At 40.4% G+C, this 17,050-nt stretch overlaps 5 protein-coding genes and 1 non-coding gene across 10 annotated transcripts in view; 5 read left to right on the top strand and 1 right to left on the bottom strand.

Annotated features, from left to right (window-relative positions):
• The window catches only part of LOC104800955 (type IV inositol polyphosphate 5-phosphatase 7), a 5,157-nt gene extending 4,142 nt beyond the window's left edge, over positions 1 to 1,015 (top strand). For all 3 annotated transcript variants that reach the window (XM_010523986.1, XM_010523985.1, XM_010523984.1), the window contains 3 exons: positions 355 to 450; positions 542 to 683; positions 828 to 1,015. The gene's annotated coding sequence lies outside the window, so the exon portion shown is untranslated. The remainder of the gene's footprint in view (positions 1 to 354; positions 451 to 541; positions 684 to 827) is intronic.
• A 2,790-nt stretch (positions 1,016 to 3,805) lies between these two features.
• On the top strand, positions 3,806 to 7,846 carry LOC104800956 (probable RNA helicase SDE3). 3 transcript variants are annotated; one of them, XM_010523988.2, is made up of 6 exons: positions 3,806 to 3,918; positions 4,329 to 4,482; positions 4,763 to 5,547; positions 5,645 to 5,809; positions 5,906 to 7,360; positions 7,480 to 7,846. In XM_010523988.2, exons 3-6 carry the CDS (start codon positions 4,765 to 4,767, stop codon positions 7,594 to 7,596), a joined length of 2,520 nt encoding a protein of 839 aa, XP_010522290.1. In that variant the 5' UTR covers positions 3,806 to 3,918; positions 4,329 to 4,482; positions 4,763 to 4,764; the 3' UTR covers positions 7,597 to 7,846. The 3 variants fall into 3 exon arrangements, with proteins under 3 accessions (XP_010522290.1, XP_010522291.1, XP_010522289.1); XM_010523989.2 differs by having other exon boundaries at positions 4,423 to 4,482; XM_010523987.2 differs by lacking the exon at positions 4,329 to 4,482.
• Positions 7,847 to 7,956: 110 nt separating this feature from the next.
• TRNAR-UCU lies at positions 7,957 to 8,029 on the top strand. The gene has a single exon. It is a non-coding gene; the product is annotated as a tRNA-Arg (tRNA).
• Positions 8,030 to 8,228: 199 nt separating this feature from the next.
• LOC104800958 (folate-biopterin transporter 1, chloroplastic) lies at positions 8,229 to 11,561 on the top strand. Its single transcript, XM_010523990.2, has 9 exons — positions 8,229 to 8,483; positions 8,868 to 9,103; positions 9,284 to 9,348; positions 9,458 to 9,620; positions 9,995 to 10,143; positions 10,254 to 10,517; positions 10,617 to 10,785; positions 10,862 to 10,954; positions 11,122 to 11,561. The coding sequence occupies exons 1-9, from the start codon at positions 8,252 to 8,254 to the stop codon at positions 11,419 to 11,421; spliced, it is 1,671 nt and encodes a 556-aa protein (XP_010522292.1). The 5' UTR covers positions 8,229 to 8,251; the 3' UTR covers positions 11,422 to 11,561.
• A 270-nt stretch (positions 11,562 to 11,831) lies between these two features.
• Positions 11,832 to 13,612, top strand: LOC104800960. Its single transcript, XM_010523992.2, has 3 exons — positions 11,832 to 12,553; positions 12,651 to 12,800; positions 13,112 to 13,612. The coding sequence occupies exons 1-3, from the start codon at positions 11,888 to 11,890 to the stop codon at positions 13,400 to 13,402; spliced, it is 1,107 nt and encodes a 368-aa protein (XP_010522294.1). The 5' UTR covers positions 11,832 to 11,887; the 3' UTR covers positions 13,403 to 13,612.
• Positions 13,613 to 13,657: 45 nt separating this feature from the next.
• On the bottom strand, positions 13,658 to 16,594 carry LOC104800959 (OBERON-like protein). Its single transcript, XM_019200987.1, has 4 exons — positions 15,291 to 16,594; positions 14,584 to 15,164; positions 14,412 to 14,469; positions 13,658 to 14,310 (listed from the first exon to the last, which is right to left on the bottom strand). Exons 1-4 carry the CDS (start codon positions 15,643 to 15,645, stop codon positions 13,883 to 13,885), a joined length of 1,422 nt encoding a protein of 473 aa, XP_019056532.1. The 5' UTR covers positions 15,646 to 16,594; the 3' UTR covers positions 13,658 to 13,882.
• Positions 16,595 to 17,050: the final 456 nt, after the last annotated feature.

The raw sequence follows: 17,050 nt of genomic DNA on the forward strand, positions 1-17,050 counted from the left end.
TTCCCCCCCCCCCCCCCCAAGACGCGAGGGGACCCAAGTGGGATCATGCGTTTGAATTTCTTGCGTGTCCAAGGTTGGATTGGGACCGACCTGAAAACGTGGTTACCTTGAACATTTGTCTCTGTCGCAATCCGATGATTACTAGAGAACTCTACAATGGCATCAGCTGTATATAACCCTAGTTCATTATCTGCACTGTCTTCGGTGTGATTCATAAAGATGCAAACTTTTGATGAACCCAGAAGAAAAGGATTACGAACCCATGATTCTTTGTCTGCGTTTGTTGAAAAAGATGAAAACTTTAATCGATTTTGCTGTCACTCACTCATGGAGAATTTGATCTGCTTTTGTCAGGTGAGCAATGGCGTTTAAAGTTGCTTCGATCCTTGAAGGGCGATGATGATGGAGACGTTACACTGCCCCCTCCTCTTAACCGCCAAGTGACAAAAGGTCGGTCCAAATTCTCTTTCCGTACTTTTCACATCGGTTTTTTCGGTTAATTCCTTCCATATGTTCTCACCGAGTAATTCCCGGTGTGCAGGTGTAAAAACGTTCATAATTTCTGTATTTGCTTAACCGGCTTCGCATACCGGCGGTTCCCGGGTACGACCCGGTTTGCCATTTCTCTGGTTTTGCCAACTTTTGGTGGTGAACTTCATTAGATTTCACGGCTTCGTAATTAGGTAATTCTTTCTTTTGACTTGGTCTTTTTCTCATAGATCTTTATGGTTTACCAATATGCTTAGCTTAGAAACGAACCAAAAATTTCAATGATTGTAGCTTTCTTATTACAGTTTTCTTTTCTTTTTTTTTTTGGTTTCATGCAGAATATGAACTGACCCAATCAGAAACTGCCAAGTGGAACAGATGGACGTTCTTTTATTCTTCATTCATTCTTTTGTTTAGAATTTAGTGTATATTTTGTTTTTCTTTCAAGTGTTCTCCCGAGACAATCATATTGTAATGCTTATTCTATGGTTTATATGTAACATCAATTATATTATATTTTTTTAAATTTCCAATTTTTTATAAAAAAAAAGCGAAAAAGATTTACCCATTCTTGCAATGATCATTGTACTGGAAAAAAAGTTAGGGCTTCTTGATAACCTCAATCCTGCACCCCCGTGTCTTTTAAACCCAAGAAATTAAATTAAATAAATAAAAAGTACAATCATTTCGATAATTATGATAGTATATGTCCTTATTACTCTGAAACCAATAAATATTATGCAATTCTCTATGTGATTGTTAAATTTGAGAAGAATTATAATTCAATTGATATTATTTTCCCTTTCTACCAATCTTACTAAGCGAAATATATTCATATGATCATTGTGACGCCACTTTTAGGACATAAAATCATATCCGATGAATGTTTATATATAATTATAAATGATTTAATTCGATTATATTTTAAGCATTCGACCCACACTCTCCACGTAACAATAATTTTTAATTGGAGGAGGAATGATTGAAAAGCGTCTGAAAGTGGAGATTATTTATTTATTTTGGTAAGAATATGAATATCATGCTTTGTCTTTTCCTGTTTCCTCATGCTCTGTCTCTTCTCCCTGCCTTTCTTGATCACAGCAACACTCGTTCTTTTTTTTTTCTCTTTTAATTAAAAAAAAAAACAAAAGAAAAAAACTCTTATGAATGGTGAAGGCCATGATTAATTGCACAGACAATGAACTCATATTGTATATTCCTTTCTGTATTCTATAAACGTTACATTCGTAGAAAAAAAAATACCCTTTTTTTTATTATGGAATGGAAAGCATTTAACAATTGAATAGAAAAAGAGCATGTTGTTAATGATCTCTTTATAATGTTGAATTTTATCCAAACATCTAGTTATGCTTAAATACATTGTGAAGAATTTTAAAATTTGAGACAATTAATATGATATAAACATGTATTAAAGTGGAAATTAAATTTAAAATGAATGCATAAAAACACATGGGTTTGTTTGTTAGGCCATTTCCTTTTTTGGTGGAAAAGAAAGAGAAAGCAACTTCACAAATATGAAAACCACATCTAAAAATAATTTCATGTATAATTTGTCTCCTTCACTCCAACACTAAATTCATACAATTTTTTTCCTTTTGGGTTTTTTAATTATTTGAAAGAACAAAAAAAATGGCCTTTAACTTTGAAACATGCTTTATTGCATGCATGCAACCAAATGATTCCTTCAAGTCAGATATTCCTTGTGTGTTTCCCGCTTTGCTAGATCCCATTTCAATTGCCAATGTACGTATGTATATATGTACGTATCATTTATAAATATATATACACACGTATGTATGTATTTGTGTCTTGTATACTAGTACTAGGGGTTTTCAATGCCATATAGCCACAATTATTTTTTTCACCAAACAATGATTAAAATATATGTATACATACATTGAATTTTTACGCTACATTTTCAAGATAATATCGGTCGTTTGTTTTAATGCATGGACCCAATTATGGTAGTTATTTATTTATGTGTTGGTCAATTCTTAGAGTTTAAGTTTCATCAATTTAGGAATGATGGTCGGGATCTACACAACCATAACTCTTCAATCTTATATATATATATATATATATACACACACACACATACATGCTCATCTACATATATGTATACATATACACATTTAATCATATATTGCGTTGGCGTTTTCATTAAATTAGAAATATTTCCAAACCCAAGGAAAAATGCAGTCCATTATTATGTGGGCCTATTTTGGGTCCAATTGGGCTTCCTCTTGGCCCATCACTGGAAAATGTCGGGGAAGAAGATATTCCGGTTCGGTTTTAATAACCAAACCGGATTCAGATATTTTTATAATAACCAATCGGAAACGGAAGTGGTTCGGTTAACCGGTTGATTTATTCCAATTTCCACCGGCTCTCTGTCTGAGACAGAGGTATGCAATGCAAGTGGGGAAAATCACCCAAATAACCCACTTGGGTCGCATGTATTTCAGTGTACACCACTGAGAAAAAAACAAAATTTTTTTTTTTCAATTTTAACCCACTTTTCGGTTGAAAAAGTCCGAAATACCCTTTTCGTTTTATTTTTTACGACCTTATTACGACTAACATATAACTGATATACAACTAAGACAGATGATTTTTTTGCCATCTTTTTTAGAATCAATTGTAACTATATTTAGATTTAATTACGTAGTCGTAATAACGAAGTTGTTTTCGAACGGATAAATATCATAATTTCGTCTTTTTACGGGAAAAAAAATGTGTTATGTTTTCGGTGGTGTACAGGTGAAATAGATGCGATCCAACTAGGTTATTTGGGTAAAAAACCCAATGAGTGGCACACTTTTATAGTACAGCAGAACAAGGAGGGGATATTTTGGAATTTTCCTCTAACTTTAGTTTTCCACTTCACTGATAGATACTCACTGGGGTTTTAACCCTAATAACTCACTTGTGTCGCAGCAATTTCAGGGTACACCACCCAGAAAAAAAAAAAAAAATTTCAATTTTAACCCACTTTTCGATTGAAAAAGTCCAAAATACCCTTTTCGTTTTATTTTTTGCGACCTTTTTGCGACTAACATATAACTGATATACAATTAAAATAGGACGGATAATTTTTTTTGCCACTTTTTTGTAACTATATTTAGAATTAATTACGAAATCGTAATAACGAAGTTGTTTTCGAACGGATAAATATCGTGATTTATTAAGGGTAATTTTGTCTTTTTTCGGAGAAAAAAATGTGTTATGTTTTTTGTGGTGTACCGGTGAAATAGATGCGAACCAAGTGGGTCATTTGAGTGATTTTACCATACTCACTCGCTCAGGTTGGTTAAAATTCTCTGCGAATTCGAAGGGTTTTTTGTTTCTGGGTTTGCTTCCGCTCTCCATCGTCGATCGAAGGGGTCCATCCACGATTTCCATATCCATGTGAGTTGTTTCCGAGTGATCGAAGAGTTTCGTTCCCATTTGCATTGTGTATGTTTCGTATGTTTGTGTGCGCAGAGAAGTACATAACGTTTATGTATGTATGTATGTATGTATGTGTCATTTGATGCTCTCGTCGTTTTTCCGTTGATCTCTCGATGGGGCTTCGTTTTTGTTTGATTGTTTTTGTTTTTTGAGGGTGCAAAATTCGGATGAAGGTTTCATTTCACAATGTGGGTCGTTTCCGCAACCCCTTCTGAGTGAGATTGTGCATCTGAATTCTGTGTTTGTTGTTTTTTCTCTCTTGGGTCTGGGAAGAAGGGTTTAAGGTGTGGAATTTTGGGAATTTTTTTTAAAATTTCAGTTTGAAGATCTTCTGATGTTAGGGTTCTGGGTTTTTTATGCTTGGATAGTGGCGATTGCTTAATACTGGCTAGATTCTCGCGATTCAGAGGCATATCCAAGTGGGGTTAGAATTCATGCATCAGATTTGGTGATTACTTTCAGGAGAAAGATTAGAAGTCCTTGGCGTTTCCTGCAACACTGTACTGTGATGGAGTAATTTGGGTATGTGGTTGGTCGTTGATTTTGGATGTTGTTATGGTCGAGCTTCTGTGTTTGATCAGTGTTTATGATTTGTTATGATTGATTTTAGTTTGTAATGTTTGTTGACGAAGTCATGGAACTGATTCTCTTGTTTTGATTGGAATCAAACTGCTATGGTGTTCAGTTTCTTGTATACGTTCAGTGTGGTTGAATTTTGGTTTTGCGTTTCGCCAATTATGTGAAAAGGGATAAACTTTGTGTCTGTTCTTGAATATGATTTGTTGTTCTGGTTTCTCCTCAGCAATGAGTACGGTTGGGGACAGGTCAGATGACGAATATTCTGTCATTGGAGACAAGGGGGAAATCGGGTTTATAGATTATCAGAATGATGTATCTGCTGGTAATTACAATCTTTCAGATGAGGGTCCAGTTGTTGTTTCTGTTCCTTTCGCATTCAGGGACGGGAAGCCTCAATCTGTTACCGTTGGAGAGACTTCCTGTGATTCTTTCACTGTCAAGAATACTATGTCTGATCCCGTGGACTTATGGACCAAAATTTATGCCTCAAACCCTGAAGATTCTTTCACACTTTCAATCCTGAAACCGCCATCGAAAACTGCAGACCCAAAAGACATCCAGGGTTTCCTCGAATCTTTTACCCTCGAAGATAGGATGCTCGAGCCAGGTGACACTTTGACTATTTGGGTCTCTTGCAAACCTAAGGAAATTGGTTTGCACACCACGGTCATTAATGTTGACTGGGGAGATGACAGAGTGGAACGGGTTGTTTTTCTTTTGGCGGAGGACAAGATATCGAGCTCTCTTACTTCTCGGAGGCCTTACGCAAGAAACAAAAGGGTTCCAAGGAAAGATTTTGCTGTGGATGAATATGTACATGGATCCCGCCCTATGAAGGTGACGGATCGTAGGTTCAAAAATAGACTTCCAAGATATGACATTCCGGATGATATTAGAGATCTGATTGAGAAGAAGGAAGTCCCAGATGATATAAATGAGGGTCTTACAAGAGAGAACTATGCAAACTATTTCAAGACATTGTTGATCATGGAAGAAATTCAGCTCGAGGTATTTTTTCTGTTACAGATCTTTTAGTTATAGCTTATGTCCGCGATATGGTTATCCTTTTCCTTGGAATTACGTCTCGTGATTTCTCTTTGTTTAGGAAGACATGAGGGCCTATGATATGGAAAATGTCTCGATGAAGAGAAGGGGGCTCTATTTGTCTCTCGAAGTCCCGGGCCTTGCTGAGAGAAGACCTTCACTTGTTCACGGAGATTTTATCTTCGTGAGACATGCCTTTGACGATGGAACTGACAAAACTTACCAGGTCGTCTTTCTAATCACCTTTTCCCATTGTTATCTGTGATGTTAAGAATTCTCCTCCTTGTCTTCTTGTAAAAAAAGTGACAGCAAATTCTTGCAGGGCTTCATACACCGTGTTGAGGCTGACGAGGTGCATTTGAAGTTTGCCCCCGAGTTCCACCACTTCCACACAGCTGGGAGTCTCTTCAATGTAAGATTTACCTATAATCGCCTCTCCACTAGGAGGTTGTATCAGGCGGTTGATGCCACAAGGCAGTTGGATACCGATTTCCTTTTCCCATCCTTATATTCTGGAAGGAGGATGATAATGGGCAATTCCTTTGTGCCTATATCCTCTGCCGTGAACGATGAGCAGATATTTTCAATTGAAATGATTCTTGGCTGCAAAGGAGCACCGCCATATGTGATACATGGGCCTCCTGGTACTGGGAAAACGATGACATTAGTCGAGGCAATAGTTCAGATCTATACAACTCGGCCAAATGCCCGGATTCTTGTTTGTGCTCCTTCCAACAGTGCAGCTGATCACATTCTGGAGAAGCTCCTGAGTTTGAAGGGGATTCGTATAAAGCAGAACGAGATGTTTAGGCTGAATGCTGCTACTCGTGCATACGAAGATATCAAGCCTGAACATATCCGGTTTTGCTTCTTTGACGAGTTAGTATTCAAGTGTCCTCCTCAAAGGGCTTTGACTCGTTATAAGCTCATCATATCGACGTATATGAGTGCATCCCTTCTCTATGCCGAAGGCGTAAACCGTGGCCACTTCACTCATATTTTCTTGGACGAGGCTGGTCAAGCATCAGAGCCAGAGAGCATGATTCCTATATCGAATCTCTGCTTGGCAGAAACCGTGGTCGTGCTTGCTGGAGATCCAATGCAGTTGGGTCCAGTGATATACTCGAAAGAAGCAGAGTCTTACGGCTTGGGGAAATCATACTTGGAGAGATTGTTCGAGTGCGACTATTACCGCGAAGGGGATGAGAGCTATGTGACAAAGCTTGTCAGGAACTACAGGTGCCACCCGGAGATTCTCGTTCTGCCATCGAATCTGTTCTATGAAGGTGAACTGATTGCCTCTAAAGAAGACGCCGGCTCTCTTCTCACCTCGTTGAACTTCCTGCCCAACAAAGAATTCCCGGTCATCTTCTATGGGATCCAGGGATGTGATGAGAGAGAAGGCAACAATCCGTCGTGGTTTAACCGGATAGAGATAAGCAAAGTTATAGAGACGATCAAGAGGCTGACGGCGAATGATTGCGTGCAAGAGGAGGATATCGGTGTTATAACACCGTATAGGCAGCAAGTATCGAAGATCAAGGAAGTTCTCGAGAGATTAGAGATGAATGATGTCAAGGTGGGGAGTGTGGAGCAGTACCAAGGGCAAGAGAAACAAGTGATCATCATCTCGACCGTTAGATCAACGATCAAGCACAACGAGTTCGACAGAGCGTATTGCCTCGGCTTCCTGAGCAATCCCAGAAGGTTTAACGTCGCAATCACCCGTGCAATCTCTCTTCTCGTCATAATCGGGAACCCCCACATCATATGCAAGGTATCTGCTTCTTCTTCTTCTTCTGGAGTATCCCATTACTATTTTCTGGACAGAACAGTTGCAGTATCTGAATCAAGCCGCAACTAAAAAAACTAAATGTTTTGGATGAATATGAACAGGACACATACTGGACCAAGCTTCTTTGGCGATGTGTCGATAACGATTCCTACCAAGGATGTGGTCTGCCGGAGCGAAACGACTCGCTGGACGAACCCTTCGATCAAGGAGGCATGTAGCAAGGTGATGAAGAAGGCGAGTGGAACACCGGAGGAGGGGTGGAAGCCGGATGGAACGGGGAAGGCCAGTTCGAAGTGGGAGCTGATAATGCGAACAAGAATGAAGACGAATGGTCCGATGGATGGAAGTGAGGATGTCGGAGAAGACTGGTCCCAGTTTCGTTTTCCGTGGTTTTGTCTGACTGGGGGGCGAACCTTTGCGGTGTCTGAAACTGAAAGTTCGAGCATTTCTGGTCTAATTAATTACACACATATATATATAAGAGATGACTTCGGTGTTTGGTAAATTCTTCATTCGCCCTCCAACTACGGTTTTGGGAACATTGTCGAATTTAATTATTTTATATTTCCTATCGTGAAGCGCCTGTGGCCTAATGGATAAGGCGTCTGACTTCTAATCAGACGATTGTGGGTTCGAGTCCCACCAGGCGTGTTTATTTTCCTTTTTTTATTTCTTTATTTTATCTCTTGATAAATTGATGATAGTCGTGTTGTATTATACTGCCAAAAAAAAAAAAATACACATAAGCTATAAACATATACATGCATATATATATATATTGTATTTTGTACCGTACAATATATATATAATAAATTAAAGAAGATTTAGTAGATATCCGGACGGAACGGGAGTGTTCCCTTTTAACGTTATTAAATGGCGACCCACAGCCTCCTCCTCTCTATCCCTATAATCTCACCCCCTCAAAAGACGTTTTTGCCCTCCACCCACTGTACACATCTCCTTCTCGTCGCCCGATCCCTCCGGTTACCTCGCCGGAGAATTCGCCTGAAACCCCCGGATAACGATATGTCAATCGCAGTTTCCATGTCGGAGCTCCCTCCCCATCGGGATCCAGAGGATAGTCCGCTTTTAGATTCCAGAATTAGTAGGTGTCCTCCTTATCGTGCTATTCCCTGAATCTGTGGTTTTGAAGAAAATTTTCTTTTTGTGATTATAAATCGATGGTTTGTTTTATATATTCGAATCATGTGACTAGAAGTTGTCATTTTTCTTGTCAAAGAAGACAAAAGTATGTTAATTGATGATCATATCCATTGATTTTCCGGTATTTGTCATGAAGTTTTTTCCCTTTTAGATTTGTGACCTGGGATTTCCTTCTGATTAGCATTGTTGGTGAACTTCCTAGTGCAGTGTTTATGCAAATTATATTGATTCAGAACTTGGGTTCTCTCGTTAAAAAAACATTTATCAGCTTCTGAATTATGAATTGGATATTTCTCCTCCTAATGTAAGCTTTGTATAAAAGTAGGTGTTGGAGAAGGAGAAATGTTGACAACAGATGTTGAAGAAGAGAAAGACATTTCTGTTAGAAAGCAACCTCGTAAAAGCAGATATCTCAGCAGCAGAATGAAAATTTTCGGGGTTGAACTGTCGCCCGATAACGTTGCTGTGGCAATGGTGTATTTTGTTCAAGGTGTTTTAGGCCTTTCGAGGCTCGCTGTTAGCTTTTATCTAAAGGATGATTTGCATCTTGATCCTGCAGAGGTATGTCCTTGTAACGATTTAGGTTGTCTCCAATTTGGATCATGTTTGTGTCCATAGAGGGTGTGTTATTGGTTCGTATGATTTGTTATATAAGTTGAGTTCCAATAATAACTAAGGTGAATGATCAGAAGATTTTTGTAGTTTATTTTATCGGGCTGACAAAATATACGCGTTGACTAGACAGCTGTGATATCGGGTTTCTCTTCGTTACCATGGCTTGTTAAGCCTCTCTATGGGTTTATCAGGTATGACTATGACTCCTCACCATTCATGTACTGGTCAACTTTTATGATGTTATGTTGAAGGACTTTCATCGCCTTTGGGGGTTTGTAAACAAATTGTTCCATTTCACAGTGACTCATTGCCGCTATTTGGCTACCGAAGGAGGTCATATTTAGTTCTGTCGGGGCTTCTTGGTGCATTTTCGTGGAGTTTGATGGCTGGACTCGTTGACAGCAAATATAGTGCTGCATTTTGTATACTTCTCGGTTCCCTTTCTGTCGCCTTTTCTGATGTTGTAAGTTCCTCGGATGACTTTTCACCTTGCATATGTTTCAGCAATGCAAGGATCATCTACCCATAAAATGGAAGATCTTTTTATGAGAAGTGCACTTATTTTGGAAGCCACGGGATAATTTAGAACTATTTTGTCACTTAGGAAGCTATCTGATGATTCTTGTTCTTCCATATAATGATAGATATTCGGAGAATTTGGATTTGATTTTGGCTGGACATGTTCTTATGATTTGTAGAGTAGTTTTCTCCAACCCATAACGGTTTGAAGGGCTTGGAATTCATTGCATGAAAAACAATATAGAGTTAGACCCTTCAGCATTTATAGGTAAACTGATTATAACAGGAGACACAAATATTGGCTCTAAATGGTTGTAGGTTGTAGATTCGATGGTTGTAGAACGGGCTCGTGGTGAGTCACAAAGCCTGTCAGGATCTCTGCAATCTTTATGCTGGGGATCCTCTGCTTTCGGTGGAATTGTGAGCTCCTACTTTAGTGGCTCCCTGGTTGATTCATATGGTGTAAGGTACACATATATATACTTACACGATATGCCCATGCAAGTATAGCTTCTTTTGGCACATCATAGCATATACGACTAACTTATGTGGCATTCTAAAAGCTTTTACACCACAGGTTTGTATTTGGAGTGACGGCCTTGCTACCTCTGATAACTTCAGCAGTCGCTGTTCTCGTGAATGAACAGCGTGTGGCTGTGGCCCGTCCAGTAACAGGTCAGAACAAAACCTGGCTGATGAGTCCTCACTTCCTCCAGGACTCGAAGCAGCACATCATTCAGCTCTGGGGTACCATTAAACAACCAAATGTTTTCCTTCCGACCCTTTTTATTTTCTTGTGGCAAGCCACACCACATTCAGATTCTGCAATGTTTTACTTCACGTATGTCCACTCATTGGTTGTGGTTATCGCTATCTTTTTTTCATATCATTGAGGCTGCTGCTTTCGATTCTTGGCTAATATCTGTCTGAAAATTGTCAGGACAAACAAACTCGGCTTTACTCCCGAGTTTCTTGGCCGTGTTAAACTTGTGACATCAATTGCCTCCTTGCTTGGAGTAGGGCTGTACAATGGATTCCTCAAGACTGTGCCATTGAGAAAGATTTTTCTTGTCACAACCATCTTCGGCACAGGTCTTGGGATGACTCAGGTTGGTAAAGAACTTCATCATCGTTCTCTATCGTACAACAGAGTAACTCCCATTCTGGTCTTTATGGTGCAAGCAGGTTTTCCTTGTCACGGGTTTTAACCGGCAATTGGGGATAAGCGACGAGTGGTTTGCAATCGGTGACTCTTTAATTCTGACAGTTCTTGGCCAGGTCTATCCCTCCTCCATTCCTGCCTTTAAGTTCTTTCCTGATAGCATTAGTTTTGTCAGATTCAGTTTCTGATACATGAAAACATAAATTAGCATTATATCCCTCGTAAAGACATCCACAACCTATGACAGAACCCCTATTGGCATATTTATCGAACTGTGCTACAGGCTTCGTTCATGCCGGTGCTTGTATTAGCGGCAAGATTATGTCCGGAAGGAATGGAAGCGACGCTATTTGCGACGCTAATGTCAATCTCGAACGGAGGAAGTGTTCTTGGAGGTCTTGTCGGAGCAGGACTGACCCAAGTCTTCGGCGTAACCAGAGACAGTTTCGACAACTTAGCCACTCTCATAATTCTCTGCAACCTCAGTTCGTTGTTGCCTCTTCCGCTTCTCGGCCTCCTGCCACGAGATTCTCCAGACAGTGGTTCCATGGATGATCCAGAGATCGAGATGAAGTCTAACTAAGGATGATGACTACTGTTCCACTTCCATGTTTGTAACTCTGTTACTGCCCAAGAACCAAACTTCAGCTGAGATTTTTTCTTTTCTTAAAAGAAAATTGCAAGTTTTGAGTGGTAATAAAGGCAAGAGTTATATTTATATCACTTTAATTCGTATCTATAGATGCGATTCACGAACCATGATGTAGATTAATTTAAATATATATATATATATATATATATATATATATATATATATATATTAGGTGAAGCCGTATCTGATGGGCCGGGTCATACTGACTTTATTGGGCTAACTGGGCTTTATATGATCAAACCAGGCCCGGTTCAGACAATCCAAGTGGCATTTTGGTAATTATGGCGAAACATAACTGCCAGATCCAGAGGACCGTTGGGCATTTCAAATTTCAAAGGGAGAGAGGAAAAACCAAAGCTTTCCTATATAAAAAAATCCTAACGATCAGATAGAGGCCATGAAAGGAAAGTCCACACCGTCGGAGAAATCGATGACGACGTCGACGACAACATATTCGGTGGAAGAATCTGAGTCCAGAGACAGCAACTGTTACTTCCCAGGTTGCAGGAAAGATGCGAACTGCAGCTGCGAGATTTGTCTCGACAGCATCAACGCCACGCTCGATCTCATGCCTCTCAGCGTCCAGAAAAGCTCCCTCACGAGGCTCTCTTGCGCATCGCGCTGCAAATCTACTGTCAAAACCACTCCCATCTCGTTCGATCCCACGGTGGTCACCACGCCCACCTCGGTTTCTCGCCCAATCTCGAGAGTGTCTCCCCCGAAGATGAAGAAGAAGCAGGAGGCAAAATCAGAGATTCGCGAGGAGAAAGAACCGATGAAGAAGACGAAAATCAAGGGTACATCTGGGATTTGTGTTGTTCTGAGGATGGTCATGGTATTGGGTTTGGTTTTTAGTTTGGAAGTAGGGTTTTGCTGGGTGATTAAAGGGGTTTTCAAACCGGAATTCACGGAGGCGATTGTAAAGAATGCGGTTCATAGATCTGGGGATGTTCAGGATCTGGATTTGAAGTTGAAAGTCTTGGAAGAAGAATTCAAGAGAGCTGTTAAGAATAGAAAGCTGTCGAGCTGCAGAGACTCGGATTCCAAATGGAAAATCAATCAGGTTTCACTGTCTTAAATTGGAAATCAGATTCACATTGTTTCGTTTTCCAATCCAAAGTTTCCATTTTTAGCCAGCTGATTCTAGATTATGTTTCCAGGGTGGTCTGACATTGAGCTCAAAGTGCATCCTGTACAAATCCACAACTGAAGAGGTGAGCATTTGGGGATGGCCTTTGCAGACAGCTAAAACACTCAGCCTCGGGTTTTCATCGAGTTCGTTTACAATCTTATCAGGCCGAGTGACTGAGGTAACTCATTCTCTGATGTTCATCGGTATTTATTGATCATAACAAATAACCGATACCGTTTCTGTAAACAGAGTTTATCTCAAAATGTCATGATAATGCTTTGCTTTGGCTGCTGATAGCTATATAACATAGACATTTTGGATTCTCAAAGGAAATGCACCCAAAAGATGGTCGTTTTTCTTAATGGGTGATTTTGGTTTTGGAGAATCATGATGGATGTAGTTGCATTTCAGATCCTAGCTAAGTTTGAGAGAATTTTCACTTGAGTAAACACTTTTAATTCTCTCTCTTGGTGGTGGCTGTAATTGAAGTGGAATGACGGAAAATTTGGCTATTCGATAAGGGAGGCCAACGCTTCATGGCAAAGAACCAAATGGAGCACTTGTGTTCTGCAACTAGATCCCAACTCGTGGGTTCTCGAGTACAGCCGGAGTTCAGTCTTGGACAGCTCCAGTCTGATGTCACTGACACTCGATCTCCTCCGACACATGATGTTCCAAGCGGCCAGGAACATAAACCGAGAGCTCGTCTGGTTGGCTTCCATTTGGGAAAACATGTACAGCTACGCATCATCAAAGCCAAATCCAATGACACCCACATAGACAATAGTAAAAACTTGGGAGGGAATGTATTTGACAAGTTGGATACTCATAACTTGTGAGGAAAGACAACTTTTTTTCCCTTCTCGTCTCGTTTTTAGGACTAATTAGGAACTATTAGCATCTTTTAGTAGGATAGGCTTGGAACTGAACTCTGTTTCCCGAGTCATTTTGTTCTTACAATATGTGATAAAGATCTGGCCTTTCTGTCAATTTGAGTGTCTTGATCAGAATTGTAACAAGTCAGGCAACAACATCTGTTCAAAACAAAAATTTGACTGGAAGAATTCAGAATCTATACAAGGGAAACATGAATAGAACAGTTGCCAGTTGCCAAAACTGTGGAGCTGGGAGGAAGAAGAGGTCATGGCAAAAAGAACAAATCAGACGTTGTCCCAATCCATGAACAAGAAAGACAGCCCTTTCCTGCGAGCTTAGAGAGAGGTAAGAATCTCTTCCCAACTCTTTTCAAAATTTGTAGATTTAGCCATCGACTCGAAGATGGAAGTATTCCTCTAGAATTCCCCTCGGCGCCCTACCGAATCCCTTTCCTATTTCTTCCATTTCTCGAAGTTTCGAGACTTCCTTCTTAATCTGATCCAATCTTGTCAGGATGGTAGTGATTAGGTCATTTGCATCAGTGTCTGATAATCGTCGGGAGAGATCAGACTTCTCTTTCTCGAGCAGCACGTACAGATCGTTGAGATATTCCTTCTGAGCACATAGTTTTTCTTCGGCAATTTGGTACTCAGTTTCCTGAGCCTTCCTCAGAGCTCGTAGGACCTGACAAATTTCTTCCTCAAGTCTCTGCATTTCAGCCTGATGGTTGAATGGTATTGGTCCAATTGGCTCTGCCTCTTGCAAACTGTGGACAGTCTCGTTGTCTTTAGCATCTCCATTGTCAGAGATTTCTGCAATTAGAGAATGGAAAATATGGAAAAAAGAGGAGAAAACATTTCAACACACAGTGACGATCGCCTGAAAACGTATGCATAAGAGAGCGAAGTATTACCCGGCCAGACAGTTAAGGCATCCGCATTCCCGATATCTTCATTTTTTCTGCATTTGAGCTGGATCAGATACACCAAGAGTTCACAAACTCAGCTTTACCAAATCAAGAATATAAAACTTTTTCCGATATATAATTTTTATTTCCTTCATAGAACCAACCGAGCCTGTCATACCTTGACGACAGCTGATTCAATACAGATCAACAACTCTTTTGCCTTGGCTTTCTTCGAGCCCCGAAGCATACAGATGCCCAGGTTTAGGATCTTCTCGACATCGGCCTGGGATTTGACCATCCCACATATCTCTTTGAACCTGTAAACATGTGGAATTAGGTCCTTTTTCGCGTCACATCGCCTGCAGTAGTATTCAGCATCCAACCCTATGCTGCCTCCAACGGTTCCAGCCATGTAGGCTCGAAGAGCACAGTTTATATGAGCCACGTGTCCGCATATATAACCTTCATGAACCACAGCCTCGCATTTGATGTAGTTATACCCTCCATGCTCTAAGCTCACGGGTATACAGCAAAGGATACAGCAGCAATCGGTGCAGAAATTAGGTTCGCTACAACAAATGTCACACTGCATTGCGGGTAAAGATGGGTTTTCCCCGTTAAGCATCAGACTTTTGCACTTATTATTACCAGCCTTGCAAACCACATGAATAGACTCGTCATCGTGCATTGGATCTTCATCTGAGACTTCGAATATTAGAGGTGGAGGTACAGATGATCGAGTGCCCCTGAAAGTTTTGCCTGTCAAACACAGACAGTTCAGCTTAAACTCGAATAAGATGAAAAATATAACAACACGGTATTTATACAAAACGATAGAACGATCTACTAGCAGTGGTACTATGAGACTGGATCAATGAACCTGACCATGCGTGTCTTTGCAAGGAATTTTCCAGCTGAACAAAGAGAAAAACTTTTCAACATCCACTTCAGGAAAGACTGCACGGATATATCGTTCAACTGCAAGCTTGCTGGAAAATGCACCACCTTTCCGGGGAGCACTATCACCACCGGAAGGTAGATGCTTGGGAGGATACAGGTACCTATCATTAAAGAAACCACTGGTCGTAACTCTCACCCCTACTTTCCAACGCCATATATCTCCGGGACCCGGCCAATTTTCAGGGGCATATGGCAGACCCTCACCCGACTCACATGGTTTAACAGCAGGTAGTTTAAGGCCACGCCTTACACCGCTGCTGTGTTGATCTGGGCTGTCCATGTATATGCCAACTCGATGCTCGATTTTAAGAACTGAAACTGATATCTGATTCCATCAGATGTCGAACTATCACACAGAATGTAACACAAACAGGACTACATGCTCATTGGCACGAGGATGAACACATCGGATGTGTAAGAGAAGGGTTGAACCACTCTCTTTACGGTATTCAACATCTACTTAAGGCATGGCGACAATCTTGAAAATTTATGTTCAGGATCATACTACAAACAATGAAACAAAAGACATCTATGTTCAGACATAGATGGGTAAAGGTATACGTTTTCGTTTCAAGACGCAGATTCTGAGGTTCCCTAAGAGACCTCAAAATCTAATTTTTACACGTTCTACACCAAAAACAGATCCATGATCGAAACTTCAGCATCCAAATAAAATTTCTGAAAAAGATGTGAATCAATACAGACGGAGAACAGAGACCCCCAAGAATTACGTATCACCCAAACGATATCGTTTCGTCCCTGACATCAAGAACAAGGAACAAGAAGAAAAGACGTACCAGTTCCTGTAGCAATCGAATTCGTAGCGAATCAGATTTTAAAAAAAAATCTTTTGGATCGACGGCGATCAAATCTCCGCGAACTCAGCTAGGGCTTGTTCAATCTTTCGTCCCCATGAAACGTTACGCTTGAAGAAAGCCGAATTTGCGATCAAAGGGTCATTGCCAAAGGCTGAGGCCGATACCCTCGAAACAGCGACGACTACGGCGGTGGCGGCGGCGGCGGCGGCGGCGATGGCACACAAATACTGGCTGTGTTTCCGAGAAGGAAGCGTGAATATAGGGTTTTAGAAGGAAGCGAGGCTGCAAACCCGGCGCATCTCAAACGGGCTGCCCGTCTCGCCATTCAGCCTCCCCCCACCCCGCACAGGTCACAGCCCAATCATTTTTTAAACAGGCTTAAACATAGTCACTATGATTCGCCTAGTTCGCGGGTTGAACGGTTGGCCCGTGGACTTGGAAAAAGTTCGACACCTCTCGTAAAAATCGGTTCCATTCATTTGCAAACTGTATGGTGAAATTACATGAATTCTATTTCACACCTAACACGATCGACAACCAAATCTTTATCTATAGTTGTCTTGCATTTACCTTCTAGTTTCCAAGTTTGTTGTTCCGTCTTTGTCCTTTGTTAGTTATCTCACTATTAAAAAATCGTCGAATTCCAACGGATTTATCCGTTGAAAATTTTCCAACGGATTTTCAACGATTTTCAACGGCGATTTCCGTTAAAATTCCGTTGAAATTTCCAACGGATATCCGTTGGAAATGCCAGTTAAAAATTTTTAATGGAATTTTCAACGTATTCACATAACAAATATATTATATATATATATGAATTTGAATATGTATATATGTAAATATATATATATATATAAATATATAAAT

Source organism: Tarenaya hassleriana, unplaced genomic scaffold (assembly GCF_000463585.1).
Source record: "Tarenaya hassleriana unplaced genomic scaffold, ASM46358v1 Cleome7, whole genome shotgun sequence".
NCBI lineage: Eukaryota > Viridiplantae > Streptophyta > Magnoliopsida > Brassicales > Cleomaceae > Tarenaya > Tarenaya hassleriana.